The sequence below is a fragment of the Dermacentor silvarum genome, chromosome 1 (genome assembly GCF_013339745.2).
Source record: "Dermacentor silvarum isolate Dsil-2018 chromosome 1, BIME_Dsil_1.4, whole genome shotgun sequence".
In the NCBI taxonomy this organism is placed as follows: domain Eukaryota; kingdom Metazoa; phylum Arthropoda; class Arachnida; order Ixodida; family Ixodidae; genus Dermacentor; species Dermacentor silvarum.
Genome location: NC_051154.1, coordinates 369,771,943 through 369,794,887, shown reverse-complemented (window position 1 = coordinate 369,794,887; position 22,945 = coordinate 369,771,943). Strand labels below are relative to the sequence as shown.

Here is a 22,945-nt window from a genome sequence, read left to right as displayed (position 1 = left end):
GCGCTAGTGAAGTGACCAGCCAAGTCGACTCGCCTGTCCTTGCACCCGTCAGAGATTACCTCCAAGATAAGGCACGCGTACAGCCATGAGAAGTCATGGCTGGGCTAGAGGAGATGAGCGCTATTTTGCCCCCTTCCCCCCTTAGCGAGAACTTAATCCCGTAACCGCGCGCTACCACACCCCATGTTGTGAATCACGTGATCTTCAACACTGGGCAGCGGGAGGACGGCGCGCATCAAGCCGCCATGCTTCTCGTCTGATCTTCGCACGCTTTCCCTAGGACCACAGCTACGCTTGAAATTCACAAGGAACCTGATGCTGATGCCGACGGCTAAAGTTCGCCTTTAGTGACCACATAATTGCTGTCGCAATAATATTTGCGCGTAAAAATGTAGCAAATACAGTTACAGTCATTTCAGCGAGCGAATATGTACCAGGAATTTTATCGAATGCATTAAATATCCGTAAAACAAACGCACTGCTCCTCCTGCATACCAGTAAAAAAAAAACAAGAAAAAAAAGGTACCCACAGTAAAAACACGAGCGTCGTCACTGCATAATCAAAGTGCATTAAAGCGGGACGGTACCATTGGAGAGAATGGCTTGCTCAGCTTCGGCTCGCATGGGGCTCCAGTCTGCGGGTCGTAAGCGGCTTTCCTCCTCCACTATGTCTGTGAGGAATATTAAACCTTCCAGGGAATTGTGGGCGGATCCGTGTTCTTGCATTTCGTCGAAACACGTTTCTCGCTGTGTGTTTTCGTGGCTGAACAGAAAAAGATCAATAACGAAATTTATTGAAAGAGACAATTTGCGTTTCTGGCATTAATACACTAGGCCGTAAGACAAAATGTAGGACAATCTAAGAGGCACATACGCAAATCTAGAAAAAAAATACGTAATGCAAAAGAACGGAGGGCATAAAAAAGTGTTAGCAATGAAAGAAAATTGCGTTGTAAACTGTTACAAGGGCAAGTAAGCAGGGGAATGACATGAAATGTAAAATCGTGAAAGAGAACAAGAGATGAAATGTAGGAATACGAAATAATCTCCCTACAGCCAGGTACGATTAAATCCAGCCGTAGGCAGACGTCGCAAGAAGTTCCCATACTTTCACTGCTTAAATGATAATGACTGTGGTGGTAGTCCTTAGCAGAGTGAACTGAATTTATGGTCGGTAAGCAGGTCATGTCGTTTACATGATGCACTCCACATGCTAGGTGGTCCCTGAAAGCAATACATTTAAGACTTCCAAATGGGGGACATCCAATATGCATAGTCAGTTGACAACACTGGCCGCGTCCAAGATCTTGATTACGGCTAAGTTGCAAGTCGGCTCGGTCCTGTAAGGCTCACCGATCGTCACCGTGTGGCTTTTGAGGACTAATTGCAACAATCAGCTTCATCGTCCCGCGTTTATTGAACAGCGAACATCGCTGCGCTGCCACGGATCAACGAAGCCGCTCCACAGGGTTCTCGCACGATATCCGTCCCGACGGCATTATAGAGAGGCGTAATGCTTTGTAACCAAAACCTACGCCACGCCAGCTTTTCCGGCGACGTGCGCTTCGAAACCGAACACAGCGCCCAGGAAAATTTGTACTTCTCTGTCGCATGGTCACTCTAAGCTGCTAAACCAACTTTGCAATGTAATACAACGCACGAAATTCGTTGCGTCCACAAGAAAACACGTCACAAATAAAAAATCAAACTTTCTGACTGCTGTTGGTCGAAGCTGCGTCCATGCAAGTAACTAACGAGAACCATTGTTGCTTAGGGCGCATTGGATTCTTGCTACTACAGTGACAACTGAAAATGTGCGAGTCACACAGGCATCCCCTGCGAAAACTGAGGACAAACGGGATTGGCAAGTCGAAAGTCGGGTTCCGTGCACTTTTTATTGCGATAGCAATTATATGGACACTCAAAAGCAGATTTCTGCCGTCGGCGTCGCCGTCGCCGTGAGGTTCCGTATGACGTCAATGGAGATGAAATCGTCGCCGCGCGCCGAACGCTGTATGTGCGAGTGAAAGGGCGCGAGGGGCGCGCGCTTTCACGGGGAGTGAACGCACGGCGGAAAACAAACGCGCGTTCTGCGCCGTGCTCGCTTAAGGGCTGCAGAAGTAGGCGTCTCTTTCCTCCTTTACAATCATCATATATGTAGAGCAAACGCGCCTTCTTCCGACGCGCGAGAGGCCGTGGGGGAGGGGGGGGGGAGGGGGAAGGGAGGCGACGTTTAGATGCGGCACCAAGTGCCTATTTATATCAGAGGCTCCGGCAAGTCACCAACGCCGCACGCATTTTGAGCGAACGCGGGCAAAACACCGACGGCGTCGACAAGTTCAGCGTGTTCCCGGTGCTGCTGCATGTCCAAAATTATACAGCTGATAAAGCTAATATCATTACTACGTATAGCTCTCTACAAATTTGCTATCGCAATTGATGCTTCGCCTTTCAGGTGAAACTGCGACAACTTTTTTTCTTTCATTCAACGTTGTAGGCATCGCTACCATAAGGTCCTGCGCATGTGTTCGCATGGTGGCGTTCTATGCGCTCTTTTATGCTGGAGGCATGTGTAAATTGCGAGTCTCACAATGCACAGGCGCTCCAGCTGCAAGCGCCACGTATTAACGTGAGGAGCTCCACAAACACGCGGCCAGACACTCTAAGACACTAACGCGAAGTCACAATTCCAGATCTGAAAAGGAAGAACACAGGGTAGTTCAATACAAACGGAAAGTGCGGAAAACAAACGCACATGCGTTTCAACAGCACGATGCGAGGGCAAGCAGCGATTGCTATGGAATAGAGCGCGCGGACCTTGCCTAACTCTGGCGTTGATGCACATGCTGTGAAAATGTGCAGTAGCAATCTGCATGGACCTCGTAGCCATTTTTACTTTTTCCCCGTTTGGCAAAACTTGTTTCAGTGACACTTTTTGAGTTGTTCTAACTTTTCAGTGAGCAAATGCCCTAAATGCTCCATCTGCCCGCTTACTAACGTTCCAAACCGCTTGTTTTCAGTAAAAATTTAAATGCAATCTTTGCAAACATCGCGCTGTGCTGGACCTTACTTGGTCGGGAAAGTATTTCTACCAAGATGTACGGCGCCTAGCTCCCTATATATTTATTTCCAAAATAAATTTTGGAAATAAATATATTTTATATAAAAATAATATAAATACCCACGCACGCCTGCACACAAAAGAGTCTATGTGTAGGCTAAACTGTCAGTTTTCAAATGATGTTTCGTACGGAAGCTCGCATGTTGATAAACATTACATAATTTCCTTTTTTTTCGTTTGTGTGGAGGGCAGGAGGGGGGCAGGTGACGGCGACTGTTGTACTAGTCGCAGTAAGGACACGACAGAACGATATCTAACTACTACTGTTACATGCTAACAGCAGCATCCGGTACACAACGTCAACTGCGGCGGCAACTGTTTAGCATGCGCATTTGAATATGGTCCCTCCTTTTGTTTATAGCAGCAAACAGCAGCGAGAGGACGCCACATAATAACGGTGAAATAGCAGCTATGCGTGTAGCTATTTGAATAAATACACTTTATTCATTTTTCGAAGTGAACATGAACAGCAAAAAGCCTTAGTCAGGGCGCACTCCTGATTTCACAAAGGAATACAGAAAAAAAAAGCACGAAACATGAACAAATAGCTGCACAGGGTGCAAAAAGCAAAAAAATAATAATTAAAAGCAAAAACAGAAATTAATCAAAGAGCGCACACGGGACGTAAAAAAAAAAAAGCCGCAGTTTCATCCGGAAGCCGAAGCATCGATTGCGATAACAAACTAGTGGACAGCTATACGAAGTAAGGATAGTAGTTTTATCTACGTATAAACTTGTAAACATAGGCATACTAACCTAATTAACAAGCATGGTGTCACGCGCGCTCAAGCAAACATGAACGCATCTCATTCGGTGACCGCCAAAACTCGCTCTCGCCATCGGATAAAGCAAATCGATCTGAACTCAGGAACACCGAGACCCGGGGTGAGTGGCCTTTTTCGAAGATTTTTCGAAATGAAAACCACCCGAGTCGTGTGTGTGCACAGCAAAGCCTAACGCGACTAGGCCTAGCGTACCCCTACTGACCCCCGGCAGGGAGAAAAACGCTGCCGCGCTGTAAACCAGAGGATCGGAATCACCTCCGAAATGGAGGTAGACGAGGCAGTAGTGGAAGAAACCCCGAATAACAAGTCCAGAGAAGAAAAAAAGCGATCCCACTAGACGAGCCGAGGAAGGCGATGCGGGGGTATGGATCGAAGTTACACCCAAAAGAAAGGGCCGCGCGAACGCTAACGAAGGGGCAGAAAAGCAAGGCATCCGCTAGAGAAGCCAGACGCGCAGATACGGGAAGAGCATAGTGAACAAGATTTTACGAGCAAGCAAGATGGCCAGGCTACCTAGAGACGACATCAAGATAATTGTCAGACCGAGACGGGCTGAACATCCGAAACACGTGCAGAGCCAGCCTAGACGAGGCGATACGCGATGAAGCAGGAGTTAGCAGCGACGAAATCATCAAGATCTGCCCCAACCCAGCAAGGAATTGCCTACAGCAAGGAATTAACAATCAACGGGAGGAATTACGAGACCAACGCGGACTTCTGGGCACAGCTACAGATGGCCAAGGGGATAATCCGCGGCATTCCCCTGAATTACTCGCCAGACCAGCTCGCGCACGCACTGGTGAACGCCAGCAACCCTTCCCTGGCGTACGCCAAGAGACTAGGCAACACTAAAGTCCCTATATAAGAAAAGTACCGCCATCCTTTGACAAATGCCGTTTCGCTCTCTCCTGTGTTATCTTGTATCTCCGATTGGACGACGATAGCGCGCGCTTTTCATTTCTTTATATTTTCTTTTTTTCCGCCTCAGAGCCATGTTGAAAGTCCTTTGCGCAGCCGCAGTCGCCGGCGGCGGCGGCGGCGCGCGCCCGGCCTGAAAGCTTCAACGTGGACTTTCTAGGTGCGCCACCATCGACTTGGCTTTCGCAAGCAAAAAGTAAAGAAAAAGCAAGCGCTTTAGGAGAGGAGGCGGCGGAGGAAAGAGTAGATGGCGGTACGTTTCTTATATAGGGACTTTAGGCAACACCACCACCATGATACTACTTTACGAGGGCAACCGGGTGCCCACGTGGGCGCACTTCAATAGCATCATAATGAGAGTATCCCTCTATCGGAAATAAATAGAATTTTTCAAAGATGCGGCAGGCTCGGGCACAGACCCGACGTGTGCCCCAGACGGGAAAAGCTGTGCCCGGCGTGTGCTGTCAAAAACCCAGCCAAAGACCACGAATGCACACCCAAATGCAAGCTCTGCGGAGAGGTGCACCCCATGGCGGACCGGACTTGTAGGGCTAAATTCAAGACGCCATACATGGTCGAACTAAGAAGATGGACAGCGAGAAAAAATGAGGAAGAACTGCTGTGGGTAGCCGGCTCACAAGTCCCGGACGCCGGGGAAAGCAGCAACACACAACCATCCCCCAGGTCCAGGTCCAGGAGCAGAGACAGGACCGGGCGTGGGTCGAGAACTGCCTCAAGGGAAAGGAAGCGCGAAACGAAGGGGAAGAAGCAATTACAAAGGACACCAGCAAATGTGAGCTGGTCAGACGTAGTGGCCGATTGCGAATCGGGAAGGTGCGGCAATACCAGTAACGATAGGGGCAAGTACGAACCCCTAGAGGAACGCGTGAAGGAATATGTAACGGCAAACTAGCTACTCAGGCAGGAGATAGAAAGAAAGAAAAAAACTTGAAAAGAAACAGAACAACGAATCAGCCAAGAAATGAGACGAACAACAGAAAACGCTTAATGAAACTCACATAAATGCAGACACAATCGTCGCCCCCGTCAGCCGCCGTCTCCACCCCATCCACCGAAGCCATGGAGGATGAGGTGGTGCAGATGGTAGAAGAGGTTCCAAGCGAAAGATATCGGACACCAAGACCAACGAACAGGACGGTTAACTACAGGAGGTCAAGAGACCCCGCCCTAGCACAAAATCAAAAACAGAGATGTCCTCGAAAACATGCTCACCAAGCTCTCACACAAAATGGAGAAAACGTTCGAGAAGCTGGCGGCACGCATTAGCGACAGCGAGGCAGAGAGGAAGGCGCAAGCCATAAAATACGACAGGTGGCTCGCTGAGCTGGAGAAGGTCTCGTAAAGATGGCGTCCACCAAAAAGGGAAGACTGGTCATCTGGCAGCGGAACTGCCGAAGCTTCTCAAATAAAAAAGCAACGATGGCACCGCAGATTAAAACGACCGCAAAAAGAAAAAATCCAGACGTAATAATTCCCCAGGAATCATTCGACCACCCACAAACAACGCGCAAAAGGAACGGGGAGGGACATAGTCGTGACCACATTAGTCAAGAAAGGACTGGTCGTCATCCCGCGCATTATGAAAAAAAAATAACGGTCATTAGCCACACCCAGAAGTTGTGCCACGCAGCAAGCGGAAGAGCAGCAGTTTCTTCCTGAACGTCTACAGCAGCCCGTCCAAAAAGGGCCTAACACACAATTTGGAAGATTTATTTACCGAAAATATGACCATCGCGGGAGACAACAAGCTCGTCATCGGAGGTGACTTCAACGCTCCACACACGCAATGGGGATGTGGGCACTCGTCAAATAATGGAAAAGACCTGGCCGACCCTCATAACCGGCCTAACCCTTCCTAACGAGCCGGCTTCGCACACAAGAGCCGGTGCGGGTCTCCATATGGACATAGCACCGGACCTAACGCTGTGTAGGAGCGCCGGGAGAATCACCCAGGAGAACCCATTCGAGGACATGCGGAGCAATCACAGGATCCTTAGTATCGCCCTAGGAGAGCCCCGTGCTACGAAAGAAAAAAAAAACAAGATCAGGCTAGCAGACTGCGACAAATTCCGCAAAATCAGAGACGAAAAAGAACAGGGGCCCATAAGAACCATAGAATAATGGAGCGGGGAGCTTCCACGAGACGCAGAAACGGCCACGACCGAGATGGAGTGGGACGACTGGTGTTTCGGCGCGGAGACGAAGACGACGACGACGGCGGCGGTCACCCACCGCGGATGGACAGCAGGCTCGCGCACCTCGTACAAGCCAAAAACTCCATCCAGAAACGCCTGCAAGGGCAAAAATGCAATAGATATTGAAGGCGCAAAATCACGGAACTAAACAAGACCATCGAAACATACTGCGCCCAGTTATGCAGTCAGGAATGAAACGAGGTTTGCGACGCCATGGACGGCAACATCAACATGGGCATAACGTGGAAGATCCTCAAGGACCTGCTCGACCCTTCGTGCACCACGACGGCGTAGAAAGCGGAGATGACCAAGATGAGGCATAAGTACAAAGGAAATATCTGTGCGATGTGTGATGGAATCGTCAAGCTGGTCCTCGAGAGACCCCCAGCCGTCGAACACCGGAACTACTCGGGCTTGCCCAACGAGGACCTCGACAGAGACTTATCCCAGTAAGAAATTAGGGTGGTCCTGCAGACCATCAAGACTAACTCGGCTCCGGGCCCCGACAAAGTGACCAACAAGATGCTCCGGAACCTGGATGACCAGGCAACGAGCCGCTTGACAAACTACATCAACGAGTGTTGGCGAAACGGGGGGGGGGGGGAGGGGATACCCAACGAATGGAAGAGGACCGACGTGATCCTCATCCCCAAGCCCTAGAATTCAGAACATGCAGCCTATCTGCCTGACTTCCTGCGTCGGTAATGTGATTAAGCACGCCGACCTGAACATAGTTAAGGCTACCTGGAGCCCAACGATGTATACCGGAGAAACACGATTGGCTTCAGAAGAGGGCTCTCTACTCAAGACGCCATGATGCACCTCAAGGAGTAAGTCATAGACACCATGGGGTGAGGCTTGAGGGAAATACTCGGACTCTACCTAAAGAAGGCCTTCGGCATGGTTAAGCACGCGGCCATCTTCGAAAGAATCACGCAACTCGGCCTGAGCGAACGAACGTACGAATACATAAGAAATTTCCTTACGGAAAAAACAGCCTGAGTCAGCCTGGACATGGAGGTGAGCATCCAGATGGACATGGGCAGCGCGGGCACACCGCAGGGGTCCGTCGTATCACCAATGCTCTTCAACCTCGTCACGATCGGACTATCGGAAAAATTGGAGCGAATAGAAGGCATTAATCACACAGTTTATGAAGACGACATTACGATTTGGATCACGAAAGACGCAAGCGAGGGTGAGCTGGAGAACAAACTTCAAGGGGTGGTGGAGGCAGTCGAGGATCATCTGGAGGCCACCGGACAAGAATGCTCGCTGGGGAAATCTGAACTGCTTCTCTACCGCCCCAGGAGGCTGGGCCCACCATGCAGAGACCTAGTGGAACTGCACAAAAGGGATATCAGAATAACCACGAGAAACGGAATACACCCTCTCCCGCAATACTCAAGAAACGAAAGGCCCCTACAACGCAGGGTACATAATACGCTGGACGAGATCGCGGAAGCACAGAGGGTAGCGCAACTCGAGACTCTCTGGTACCAAGGCGGGCAGAAAAATCATGGGAAAGACTTGGCATAAACTACCACGGAATGAAGGGCCCCAAGACGCAGATTCACCCGGACGTCGGAGCCGCAATAAAGACGGAAAACATCCCGAAGAGCATGTACCCCGTGCACAAGGTCGAGAGAAGAAAATGCCGCACGAAAACGATCCTCAAAAACAATGGCGTCTGGGAGGGGGTTCTCTTCATAGAGGCCCCCGTAACCCCCGAAACCGAGAGGACAATGGTGGTGTCGGCGGTGACGAGGGTACTCCCTCATCGCAATGGCGGTCGTAGACACGCAAGGACCAGATCATCGGAGGCAGGGGAAGAAACGGCAATTGCAGTGGCTGTAATGAACGGTCGGCAACAAGACAGAACAATAATCAACGACTCCAAGACGACAATTATGAGCTTCACAAACGGCTAGGTCTCCACCGAGGTGGTCAAAATCCTGAACCGCAGAGCAGAAGACTCCAAGAACGGCAAAATCACACCCAAATATCTCAAATGGATGTAACCACAGAAGACCCGAGCACCCCTCCCAGACTCAACGATAAGGTTCACCGAGCCGCGCGAGAACTAACCCACCGCGACTCGGACAGTGACGGCCCGACACCCCGCACCCCGCGCGGAGAGAGTGACGACTGCGGCGGAGGCGATGGGTTAGACGGAGGAGGCGACGACGACGAAGTAGCCATACAAGACCACAGGGACAGACTGGTCCCGTCTACCACGACATACTGACACACTATAAGAAACCAAGAGAAGTATACCCACAACCGCAGAAACAACTAGACACATCTCGTGAAACAGATTGGAGAAGGTTGCAAACTAGAACTTTCCGAAATCCAGTACACTGAGAGTAAATTCCAGAAAATACCCAGAAGCGAGCTGCAATCTCTGCAAGCACGAAAACGCAGACATGGTGCACCCCTTATGGAAATACACAGATATCAGAGCAATATATATAGAGAGGACAACATAGAACCGGACCTTCTCTAGGAGCGATGGCTAAGCGCTCTGACTAGCTCGGATCCACACGACTAACTTTGGGCAATTCAGCTGGCCCGGGCAACAGTGAAAAGGATATGCCTCACCGCAAACAATCCCCGGGTGGCCTAAGCCCGGGTCGGCATCCTCGCAGGTGCTTTTCTCAGTAAAGTTTTTCCATTCGCTGCTCACCCTCGCACACTTTCATTCGCACGTAGAGCATACGACACGCGGCGAAGATTCTATCGCCCGTGGACTTTATACGGCACCTCACGTCGACGGCAGAAATGGGCTTGGAGTGTCCATATAATTGCTATCGCAATAAAATATCACGATCATCGCGCATTCTGTTGAGCGAGTAGTTCTATTTTGCCGTACAGTAACCAAGATTGCGGATGGCCCTTGTAGCCATTCGATAAATGACACTTCACATTTAAGGTTGTTGCCTATTTGAATACGTTCGAAGAAAGGGCCGCTATGATTACATTTTCGCTTTCTTGCACGGCACGTTATGTAATTGTTACATTTGCAGTCAAACCTCAATATAACAAACATTGGAATAAAAAATAATGGGATATACCGAAGTAAATCTAAATTGTTTATTGGCAATATCAAGATGCAACGAATATATGCTTATAACAGATATCACATATAACAAATGCATTTCCATGTCGAATGCGACTTGGTTTTAACGAGGTTTGACTGTACTGAAAGATCGTATCGCCAGGACTAGTTGGCAATGATTGTAGAAGCAGCGGTCCCAAAGTTGACAGACGTTATGAATCCAGTGCTCCAAATATCCAAAGAATAGTCTGGGTTGCCATCTGTGTGCAGCGCCAATGACACTATTTCTTAAGTGGCCTAAGCATCGTGTACTCGCTACTTGTAAAACTATTATGTACAACCCTTAAATTGTGTTTGCGGATTTGCTATTGTATATATGTGGAGTTTTTACATAATGTCTGAAGACGTGAAATGTATTAGAGATGGAAGAATGCCAACAATATACTAATCCATAAGACGGGGGACGATAACGAATTTAGGAATTATAGGCCCATTAGCTTGCTTTCAGTATTGTGCAAAATATACATTATAGCAATTGCTATAAAATGTGTGCAACACTTGACTTCAGCCAAATCAGGGAACAGGCAGCCTTCAGGAAAGAATAGTTTACAATAAATTTCATTCATGTCATAAATCAGGTAATTACGAAATCTGGGGAATACAATTTACCTCTCTATATCGTATTGCATAGATTACCAATAGGCATTTGATTCAATATAGATACCAGCAGTTATGAAGGCATTGTGCAGTCAGGAGTAAAGGAAGCATATGTGAATATTTTAGCAAACATCTAGAAAGACTCCACCACTGCCGTATTTCTCTACAACGACCACGGAAATATCCGTGTCAGGCATGGAGACACAATCTTTCCAATACTATTCACTGGATGCTTACAAGAAGGATTCAAGCTATTAGAAATTGAAAGATTAAAAGCGAGGATAAATGGCGAAAATCTCAGCAACCTACGGTTTGCATACGACATTGTCCTATTCATCAATAATGGCGATGACTTTCAACAAATGATTTAGGATTTTGGCCGACAAAATGCAACAGTAGGGTTGAAAATAATACTTTTTTTGCTTGTGCTTTATTTTCCTTCAAATAATCATTATTATACAGATATCTGGACCGATAGCCATAGTGACGTAGGGACTTTGCAATAGTGACGTAACACTGACGCACCACCACTGGAGTTTCTTCACGATATTTAAAAATAAAACTCTGGCTTTCATTTCTTCTGCTAATAATACACCTATTACACATATTACCGCGAAATCAACAAAAATAGAGTTGTTCAAGAATATCTTATTGATCTACCGTGATCCAGTGTTTTCTTCAGTGTCCATTTAGGCGCGTACTTACAACTATGACAGAGAGTAAGCAGCATACTCCGCTTACCTCTCACTAGCGGGCTTCATGTGCCCGAAGTTGACCAGTGACTCGAGCGTACCGTCGCCCCTGGCGCTGGCCACAGTGACCTCGCGCAGCGCGTCCAGGGGTTCCAGGCTGGTGGCGAAATGTGCGTAGCTGCGCTCAGACGGCGGTTGCAGCTCTAAGGCGGTCATCACGTGGTCAACATCGTCCTGGCGTAGACCACTGTGCTCCGGCGTGACGCTGCGTAAGTTTCAAGTGTTTAGTTTCAGGATGCCTTAGATCGCGTAGTTATAAAGTCAGGTGCACCAAGGACGAAGATGCATGTCCTTGCTGCGGTAAAGCTGTGGAAACGATGGAACATGATTTATTCGAATGTGAAGACCCAGCTGCCAGTTTAGGCGACTCAGGCCTCCTTGAAGCCCTTGGGTTCAGGGATAGGAGGGACAAAGTAAACATGTCCGCAATAAAGATTAGTAAGAGGCGATTGGAGGTGTGGCAAAAATGTCGCAGTTTCGCACGAAAGGCGAAGCATCAATTGCGATAGCAAATTAGTAGAGAGCTATTCGGAGTAGGGAGAGTAATTCTGTCGGTTGCATAAACTTGGACACATTCGCTTACTAACTGAATTACCAACCGTGGTGTCAGCGCGCCCAAGCAAATATGAATAGATCACACTGAATGACCGCAGACGACTGTCAAAAAGCTGGCAGCAAGCGCAGCCGCCGCTGCGGGCGAAAGTTCGTGCGGTCTATCGCTTCAACGGAAACTGAGCGGCGAATGTACAGCGCATACAAAGGTCAGAGCCGTGTGGAGATAACAGACGGTGCGGGCGACTGCCACAGCCGCGGGCAAAGTACGAGCGCAGTTGTTGGCAGAGTAGAAACTGCGCCCCCCCCCCTCCCGCGCGGCCTTGCCGCTTTCTTGCTTTCGCGTGGGAGATTAAGTGGCAAGTTCCCCTTCCACCCGGTTGCAAGATACGCCTTTGGTGCCGGAGCACAGTGTCGCCCCGCTTCCCTCCCTCCATACCTCCACGGCCTTTCGCGCGACGGTCGCGTTTGCTTTCCGCCGTGCGTTCGCTCTCCGTGATAGCGCGCGTCCCCCGCGCGCTTTCGCTCGCGCATACGGCGCGCGGCGACGATTTTATCGCCCTTGGACTTTATACGGAACCTCACGGTGACGGCGACGCCGACGGCAGAAATCTGGTTGAAATGTGCATATAATCGCTATCGCAATAATAAATCTACAGAAGGCAACATCACTGTTCAGTAGCCTGGCAAGAGAGCGAGTATTGAGGATTGGCAATCAGCCTCTACAGTGTGTGCAACAGTTCATTTATCTAGGCCGTTTATTAGGAAATACAGGGTGTTTCACTTAACTTAAGCCAAACTTAAAAATATTCAGATGCTACGTAGCTGAATAGAACGAAGGTAATGCTGTTTGCCGTCGCTTGGAGATACTCAGACGATTTTTTGCATTTAGCCTAATCAGATAATTAGTCCTAATTAAATAATCAACTTCACAATTATTATAATTAGATGAAAATTGTAAATGAGAAAATTGTTGAGCAATATGAGAAACTCCCGATACAGCTTTCTGTCACTCAATACGTGCTACATAATTGTTTTTCCGACCATGAGGCTGCCCGCGAATATAGGCAAAGTGCCTCGAGCGGCTAGTCACGCGGCAACCTTGCGCGTATTAGCGGGCTGCTTTAACGCTCGGATAAACAACAAGACTGCACTTCCAGTTCACCTTCTATAAATAATGATGATGGAACAGCTAATGAGAAGGATATATGCTCCGAAAATAAAACAAAAATGACACCACGATTTAATGCCGCCTGAATTTCATACCTGCAGCCATGTGACAGCGTTTTTTACCGGAAAATGCGGTCCACTTCCTAACTAAACAATTATAGGCTAACTAACAGTGTCTCACTAATTCTATAGGAAATTCTGAGCGTGCACCAAGATGCTCACACAGTTTTTCCTTCAAAAAGAACACGAGTTATGGGTCTCCTACGAAATCTACCACTACGAAGCAACCTGATACAGTAGGACATTCAGCGCCCTCACGAACATTATTCAAACAACATTGTTTTGGGCGTTAATAACCCAACCACTATCATGTGTTCAATACTCTCAACAATGCGAAAAACATGCAAAAAAATAAAACATAGGTACACGCTGCGCTGCCTCCATTCCCAGTGTTGTTCTTTTCCTATACTGCCATCGTGAATGTTTGCACTAGCTACTGTGACCAAATAGATACACTGCCCTATTTTCTCTGTGCGGGATTAACAGCGTTATTGAAAATTCCCACTCATTTGCCGCCTTGCTCAGTTATAGGAACAGTGCGTCGCTAAGCGAATGTCCTTATTGCAGCATTAGCGTCACCAACCTAACATAGAAAAGCAGTCTATTAATATACAGCGTCCACTATAATTGTGCCATTGTTGTTTTATTGTTTTCATGAACACCTTTGCCGTCTCTTTTTACAAAAGATTCGCTTTTGTGGTTGTTAATGAATCTGACACACACATACCCACACTGAGCATCTGAATGAATCAGTACACAAAGCAAAACGCCCACCTTTCGTCGTGGCCTGTCAGGTCAACAGCTGGCCCTTGCAGGGTCAAGTGATACCCGGGCGTCATTATGGCTTCCATCATCTCGACAGCGCGCTCCTGATTTTTGGCCACGATTCCAATGAGCTGCTGGTTGGTCTCCACCAATCGAAACAACTGCGTTTCGGAAAGGACACCTTAGCACATGATACCACATAGCAGCTCTGCATGAATGAATGAATGAATCAATGAAATATGTTTATTATAAACAGTATGGCGCCTCGGCTTAAATAGGGTGGGGTTCAGGGAAGGGAATCGCATGCGACGATGGACGTCCGCCTCATGTACAAACTTCCAGAGAGAGAACAGCGTGTATCGGGCTCAGCTGTCGTTATTTGGGGAGACCGGGTCTTCAAAGGAGGTGACATCTGGTCTCAGGTATTGTTGCCAAGTCATTGTATCCGGAGCAGTGCCAATGCATATGCCTATTTTTGCGCGCAATGTGCACATGAAACCTGTAACTGATTCGGTGGCTTCTGCTTCTCGTGAACTTTCGTCGTCACTGTCGACGGCTGTGTTAGGTTATCGTCTGTTGTCCGCCATTTAGCGATGCTATCGTCTATCCTCCGGACCCGTCCCGTCCGGACCTTATGTGTTAGACCTGGAGCGCCAAGCAGTAGTGGATGCTCGTTGAAAGGAACATGTGCCTTGAGAGCGCGGCGTCGTTTTTGCCTTTCCGCAGCGATTCGCGCTGTGGGGTTCGGGTCGTTCGGTGCAAGCAGGGTCTAAGGTACCGAGACGGAGTGGTCTTCAGAATTCTCGTTCGCGAATGCATGGGAAACTTCGTTGCCGATGCTTCCGGTGTGTCTCCGCACCCAGTCCACCGTTACATCAAAACAATGCGCTCCTTAAATCGTCAAGGTGACCATCTTTGTCACAGGATATATCGTGTCCACTCTGGGTGTCTTGCCTAGCCGCTAATCGCTTTTCTGCTGTTTGTATAAATTACTGTGCATTCTCCGGTTTAACGTATACCCTGGCGCGCTTCGTCATACACCTTATGAACCACGCATAAGATCGCGGACAGTTTGAGCTGAACCGTGCTAGGTTAATAGTAATACTGGTTCATGTCTCTATTTACCATGCGGTGATGTGAGTGAGTGGTAAGGTAATGTGATGTGATTGTTGTGAGTCGGATTGAGGATTCCTATGCTGTGTCTGTAAACACTGCATTATCGCGAGAATTCGTTGCTGTACGCTCTGCGTCGTGCGCGTCAATACAGAACCTTTTAAAGTGGTTTTGTACCTTTAACGGTGATGACTCGCTTTGATTCCCGTAGTCGAGGGAGAACCGGCGTGTTTAGACCTGGTGGGTTGGGCGGTAGGCTAAACAATCTTCTGCCTACCTTCGTATTTTGCTGGTGTAGCTCGTGAGCCTTGTTGCGTGCCTCGATGATGTCTCTGAGTGATGGCAAGGCAAAATATGTATACCATTCATCACCTGGAGTACGCTTCGGCAGGCTGGTTATAGCTCGTAGGCATTCAAGAAAGCTTCGGGCAGTTCGCGATGAGTTTAGTTCAAGGCAAAGTACGCCGCTCCATCACACGCCTTCTATGTTAAGGTCGCCAGGCAACTCTTGATGCTTCGCACTCCGACCCCACCGAAGCGTTTTCCGATATCACGTATTAGGTGGAGCTGCTGGCGCCGCGTTGGCTTCAGCTGTCGTATCCAAGCGACCGATCGTTCAGTTGGCCGCAAAATAGGCTGACCTGCCACGGTAAGGTTAACCTTTTCTCGTTCAAGAGGCAGCCTCCCACGAGGACAAAATTCGTCTTCTCTGAAGACGGCTGCAAGCCGGTGGAGGGCAGTTAGCCATCAGTGGTTTTCAAGGCTCGTTGGGCGTTGTCTCGAACTTCTGTTATTAGCGCCATACTTTTACGTCCACCCACTGCGTTGATCATAAGGTCGAGATTTCGAATTTTTTCGAAACATATCGCCAAGTCTCCCACCACGACGTTAAAGAGTACCCTCACCAGGATGAATCCTTGCGGTACTCCCCTGTCGTTCGGTAAGGACTTAGGTTATTTCGAAGCTTGATTTCATCTCGAACGTGCAGCCTGCGGGGAACGATTAGTATGCAGTTCGTCATCTGTGTTAAAATTAATTAAATAATTGGGTTTTTGGTGCCAAAACCACGATCTCATTATGGGGCACGCCGTGGTGGGGGACTCCGGAAATTTGGACCACCTGGGGTTCTTTAACGGGCACCTAAATCTAAGTATATGGGTGTTTTCGCATTTCGGCCCCATCGAAATGCAGCCGCCGTGGCCGGGATTCGATTTCGCGACCTCGTGCTCAGCAGCCCAACAACATAGCCACTAAGCAACCACGGCGGGTCGTCATCTGTGTGCTAATCGGTGTATTCTGTAGAGCTTATAAAATCTCCGAGTGTACGACAGTATAGAATGCCTTTTTTTGGTCCACTCTCACAAAAACAGCAGGGGTACTTAGCCGGACCCGGCGCTCACCTCTCAATAGCGGCCGCAACAGGAGAGGCTGCCCGGCATGCACAGGCCTGGTCGGAAGCCTGTCGGGGCCGCATCATAAAAGCCGCAGTTTTTTTTTTTTTCGAGGTAGTACGTGAGCCGTGCCAACACCGAGCGCTAGAAAAGCTTACATGCGTTGAAGTCAGCGATATCAGTTGGAGTTTGCCAATGTTGCTTGCGATATCCGCTAGTTTCGGAATGGGATACAAATGGGATGCAAACAGAATGCTTCCATTCCAGAGGGAGGTCGCAGGCAACTATATGACAGCTTTATGGACCGCTATAAATGTCTGAACTAGTTAGTGGCTTAAACAGAAGAAACTTTCTGTACTTAACGCGACAACATTAATTCTGTTCATTGGCAGGGGATCCTGTAGTCTAGAAATTTGGCGCAATTCATTGCAGACACTTGTATTTGGTGTGATGGTAGTCGCACCTGAGGTGGTTCTAGCCTGAAGACGGCGCTAAATAACAACAGTCTTGTTCGAACATCTTTGAAGAGTGTACTTAAGAAGCACGCCCTTAATGGCTGAAGCAGTTGGGCGGAATGACAACGATTCATGCATGGGCTATAGTAAACACTGGCGCTTGTCGTATCCTTCGACTTACTGATGATTGAGACCTGGCTACGGTACAAACATGCACAACCTTGCGCAGCGTTGGAAGCCAGGTTGGCTGCAGTTGCACAAAAACTGTCCTAAAAAGTAGTAAAACGTAAGAACCCCATGAAACGTTTTGTTCATTGACTACTGCCAAAGGTGACTACTACTTCCACAACATTCAGCAAAATATATATATATATATATATATATATATATATATATATATGGTACTGCCAGAAGATGTTAAAGGGCCCCTAAACCACCTCAGATATTTTTTGAACATTTCAAGTAAACACGCGCATCGAGTTCAGCATGCCGTCACGATCAACTATGCCAAACGCTGCAGCACTACGCGCCGCGGGAGCGCCACAAAATCAAAAAAACAATGCCGTCCTTCTCCCCTCGCTTTTCCGGTAACCCCAGCGGTCGTCATGATGTCAGCAGGGGGAATCTGGTGATGTCAACGGTGGAAACGATCTCCATTGGTCGAACAAGAACTGACGACTTCCGGTTTGTCTGCTAGCAGGTACGCGCGCTCCCTGCTCGTCCTCGCCGTGTTGCTCGCTTGTGCGCGCTTGCGCATCGGTAATTGCAGCCCGCAACGCGAGGGCCAAATCGCTCGTGTTCCAACACAGTCATGCTTAGCGGTCTGATTAACTGTGCGAACAGTGTCGGCCTTTCCAGACGTGCGCGCAACACAGGGTCTATAGCGGCACGCTTCGCACAACACACGCCGGCACCGCAGCAACAGCGGGTAGCCGAGAAGCGCCGAGTCAACGTCCACGTTACCGGCATGCTAACTCGCCGCACGCCGTTTGCCATTTGCGGGCCGCCGGTCGACAGCGGTTTTGCTCGCGAGCGGCGAGATTTCTTGGCCGTACGTAGAGAGGATGAGACCGGGACTCATTTGTGCGCAGCCTCACCGCCGGTGATCGCTCGACGGCGCCGATATCGTCGCTAGGCCTTTTCCGGTTCCCTTCAAAGCTAAAGCGGACGGCGCTTCGAAATGAATTACCGGCGCTCACAAGCCGCAATATTTTCATATCGTTGCTAACGCTCTTTGCAATAACTGTACACAAAGAAGAAAAATACGCTGATATTAGCGGCGCCGTCGGCTGCGATGCGAGCACAGCCGAGCCGGTCGTCTCCCGTCGGTAGGCGTGCACTGCTGCTCTCAGCTGCATCCGATGTTTTCGTTGCCGGTGGCGGAGGCGCGCAGCTTCGCGGTCGTCGATTGGCCCGTTGATCGTGCAGCGGGCGGGGCGCAGGTCGAACTGCCGTTTACTTTGAACACCTCTCGCGCGGCAGACGTTCTACAGCACTGGAGGCCGGTTTGCCGTCCTTATATGTGCCGCTAACATGGCTAGCGTGGACGTGCCTTAACCGGAAGTAGGCAGTGTTTTGAGAAGTGCGTTGGCGATGACGTATGTCACGTGACCTTTCGAGAAGCACTCGGCGAGGAGGGGAGACCAGCCGATGAGGAGAGTAGCGAAGGAAAGAGCGAAACGAGCAAGGGCAGTTTTTCGATCATCAAACGCGTGTAACTCCGCTATTACGGCACCATTTCGAAAAATTCTCGCGGCTACATGTTCGTTGTAGACTCGTGCACAACTGCAACACCACAACTAAATTTCGACCTCTGGGTGGTTCAGGGGCCCTTTAAGAGTGCTGTCCTTGCACTTCTTGTAATGAGTTAATCAGCCCTATTTGTTCTGCTGCAAGATCTACCTAAGACACATAGCGAGAGGGATATCCATAATATCCATATGGGGATATTGTTCAAGTTACGGCAGGGGACTCCTTGCTTTGGTGCATCTCACCTGTGGTAGGGCCAAGTCTCTTATGACCTTTTCTTTCTCTCGACGCTTCTCTAGAAGAACAACAGTCTCCTTGGCCACGTTTAACAGCTTCGCCAGTTCCCGGTTGCTGTGCAATAATGTCCATATCTTCTGTTTGTGCTTGGCTGTGTGTAGAACAGCAATGTCAGCCACTGTAGGCTCCCACGCAGGTACTCGTATTGGCATTTATTTTCACACAAAAACGCACAGAGATTGCGCAAAATGTGACGAGGAAGGAGGGAAAAAAGCTGCATGAACAGCAGCTTGACTGGCACCACCTCTCCTTGCGCCCAGCAGCCACAGCACAGTTGGGTACATAGCTTGGTGAAATACCCAGACGAGGAAAGTTTACTAAGGATACATGACGAAAAATTCGAAGACCACTATCTTGCTATGAATTGTCTAACACGTTTTTTTTTCCGGCTAGGGTATTGAAAAGGTACAAATGTTTTCGTATTCAGTACAAATGTTTCTTGGGTCAAGGCGTGTTGGGTAAGTAAGGTGGTTTCACGAGAAAACGAAGTGCAGAGCTGAAACCTCATAAATTAGATTTCATTGACTTTTAATATAGCATACTTTCATGATTCCCTAGTGCGAAGGTTACCTTTGATTTTCAGTGAGTGTATACCTTACGAGAAAAAAAATACCCGAGGCCCTCGCACTAAATGGATTGTTTTCGTTAACAATGCCTGTTTGGAAATACGTAGCGATGTAAAACACGAAAAAACATGGTTATAAGCAGTCTGTATTTTTGTTTTATGTAAAATGTAGACGCTTCGGAGAGTTAGCTAGGGTGGTTCGATACTTCTACGGGAGGGAAAAGCCTATTTTGCGAAATACCCATTAGGTGTAGTTGTTTAAGATCAAACAAGCGACAATTGATTTTTTTTTATTTCCTAAGAAAAACGGTGCAGCACTTTGCAGCCTCCGAAGTCTAGTGGGTTGCAAAACTTGAATATGTTAAATAAATCGGTTGACTATTGCTGCTTTAATATGAACGCATACTTAGTGAAATTGCCTTCAGTATATAATATTTAGACAGTGACCACATCGAAAACACCTTATTTGTTTGCATTATTATCTTTGCGATGACGTTGCATGTGGTGCAAGAGTGGGAATTGTCAGGATGTAGCGGCATACCCAACATATAAGCCAGAAAGGGCAATGGAGACGCCAAACAAAAACGTAGCTTTGTTGAAGTATTCCTTTATTCCAATAAAAGGATATCTTTGGATCGTAACAAAATTATTTAGGCACGGAATCATTTTTATAAGTACATCGAAACGCGTGCTCTTGCATGCGATTGAAAATGACCGTCTTAAAAAAAATTTTCCCCTGGCATTTACTTATATGACATCAAATACACGACGTTAAGTTTAGAGGGCACTCTTGCTTGTATTCCTTTCTATTTACTAATTAGCAGCGGTGCTCGACTGCCCTATCTGAGGCAACATGTTGCAAGAAGTTTATATGGACTACTTGAAGAGTTTTAGAGCAGGATTTTAAAACATTCCTGATAGATTTCATTAGTAATCAAACTTCACACATTACTATCCAAACTGCATCAGATTTCCTAGCGCATCACGAGTAATGCGACGCGCCAGCGTTGACATGTTGCGCATTATACTTTGCGCAACGTGTGCGATGTGTATACCGTGTGCCGCCGCCATCCCTGGTGCGATGACGGCGGCACACGGTGTCACACATTGTAGCCAAAGCAGCGCTTCCGGCGTCGACTTCTGGGTCGCCATTTTGTCAGCGATATTGCTGTCCCGCAGCTTGGCGAGTGCAGCACATTCGCTGCAAATTGCTTTTCCCATAATTCCTTATGCGATTCGATCGCCGTTTAGGTGCACTGCGAAAGTCGACATACTCGTCTCAATCCACCCCTGTCTGGCGCACTAATGCGACGCGCTTTCCTAACGCATCAGCCCCGATTACATGGATGAGATGCGCTTGAAAGCTGACGTGATGCGATGGGATGCGCCCGTTGTCGCAATCATGTAAACGCGGCTACAGAAAGCTATCGCTCCAATATATATAAAAAATTGTCAAATCTTGTGCATATGATTTCCGCCCTATTTCGATCTCTCGTGGAACCACCCAGTGTCTATGATGTTCTGTCGCTGAGCACGATGTTGCGGGTGCGATTCGCAGCCGCGGCGACTCTATTTCGATAAAGGCAAGCGGCAAAAGCGCACGTGTACTGAGATTTGTGTACATGCGAAAGGATCCAGGTCAGTCAAAATTAATCTGAATGCATCTGTCTTAGTCGTGGTGCTGCTTTGGGGAACCTCATGAATCAGTGGTATCCTCAGGTCGCACTGCGAGCTATCTGGATTTTGAAAATGTAATGTGGAACAGTCAGGTTATTTCAGGTCTTAAAAATTATACAGGGATACCTATTCCGTCAACATTGTACTTCTGCAAGATACCTGTCAGAATATAAGTCAACTTTGTCTTTGCAGGTCAATATACACTTTACAACTTGCAACCTGCAACTATGTGCGCCTAACTTTCTAGTGCTAGCTGCAACTATATGTTATAGTAGCTATAGTTGTACATTGCACTAGCCATTCCACAAGCTGAGTACTGCGTCAGTGCAACAGCATGTTTGTATGTAAGACTAAATTAAATTCAGTGAAAATTCGATAACAGCTGTGGATGGGCTCTGGAGGAATTACGCTGGTCAAAATACTGCATTGATCATTTTGTGTCACATGCAAAGACCGACCAACTCAAAGAAATGGCCGAGAGAGAGTACTCACCGATACTCCTTGATGAACTCAACTTTTGGGGTCGCCCCCATTTCATCGAATACTTTACCTGGAAAGTAGCAATGAAAGGTTGCAGGTCCTGCCTCGGCATGAGATAGTGCATAACAAAAAGAAAATCTGTACAGTACGTTTCAGTCTTAAAGACAACACATAATTGGCATTCAAACTAACATCACTTGAACGAGTAAAGAAAATTAGAAAAGTGTGACTAGTGTGACTGATGTGACGCGCTCATAAAAATATTTCGAAGTTTCCTTGTTAAAATGCGGCTCCTTCTAGCCCTCAAAAATTAATTTGGTGTTTCCTTAAACAATGGACCATACACGTCGAAATACTGAATATGTGAGAATGTGGAAAAATAAGGGAAGCAACATTGTAGATTGATTTTGGACTCCGCCATAGTTAGGCTCGTTCATGCGAGAAGGCAGTTCCAGTCCTTTAACCTACACCAGCTTTCCGCAGTATGCTTAGGAAACCAACTCGACCATGATGGGAGAGTCCTAAATTGGTTTCACTTTGACTCGGCACCGGACGCGGCGAAGTGGACTGCCGAAAGCGTTGACTGGCACTGCGTGAACATAGCGAGCTTGGCACAGATTCAGAAGTGTGGTCAGCCGTACACGCCGATACGTCCGGTTCCGATTCACGCGAAACTTCGCCAAAATGGCCGCATGTCAGACCGCGAGCGTATGGTGCCCGGATTCATAGGCGCAGACTACGGCGGGCTCCGGGGCCCGAGCCACTTCCGAAGTCTTCCAAGGAAGTGTCTTCCAAGGAAGTGGTCATGACCTAAAGTGTCATGACCAGACCTAGTCACTTATATTTTATTGTGGCTAAAAGCTTACTGCATCATTGTTGGCGCGGACGTGCACGGCTTTTAATTCATGCTTTTGCTTTATTTCTGCAAATCCTGACAACAGGAGGACGAGCGCATTAGAAGCACCCGCGGCGGCTACCTCAATGCGTATTTTTTTCACTTCAACCTTTTAGAGGCGCAAGCACTTCTATGCACGAGAAAACTGTCTGCCAGTCCGCCCGTCGGTCCTTCGCGTAAGACGATCGCTTTCAAGATATGGGGCCCGCGCGTCTCTCTTCAACGCGGGGCAGCGAAAACACGGTGCGCGGAGTACTCCGCAGTCGGTA

At 48.2% G+C, this 22,945-nt stretch overlaps 1 protein-coding gene across 1 annotated transcript; it reads right to left on the bottom strand.

Annotated features, from left to right (window-relative positions):
- Positions 1-570: 570 nt before the first annotated feature.
- On the bottom strand, positions 571-20,695 carry LOC125943594 (uncharacterized). Its single transcript, XM_049663061.1, has 5 exons — positions 20,680-20,695; positions 19,008-19,150; positions 14,064-14,215; positions 11,497-11,712; positions 571-763 (listed from the first exon to the last, which is right to left on the bottom strand). The coding sequence occupies exons 1-5, from the start codon at positions 20,693-20,695 to the stop codon at positions 571-573; spliced, it is 720 nt and encodes a 239-aa protein (XP_049519018.1).
- Between the last annotated feature and the right edge of the window lie 2,250 nt (positions 20,696-22,945).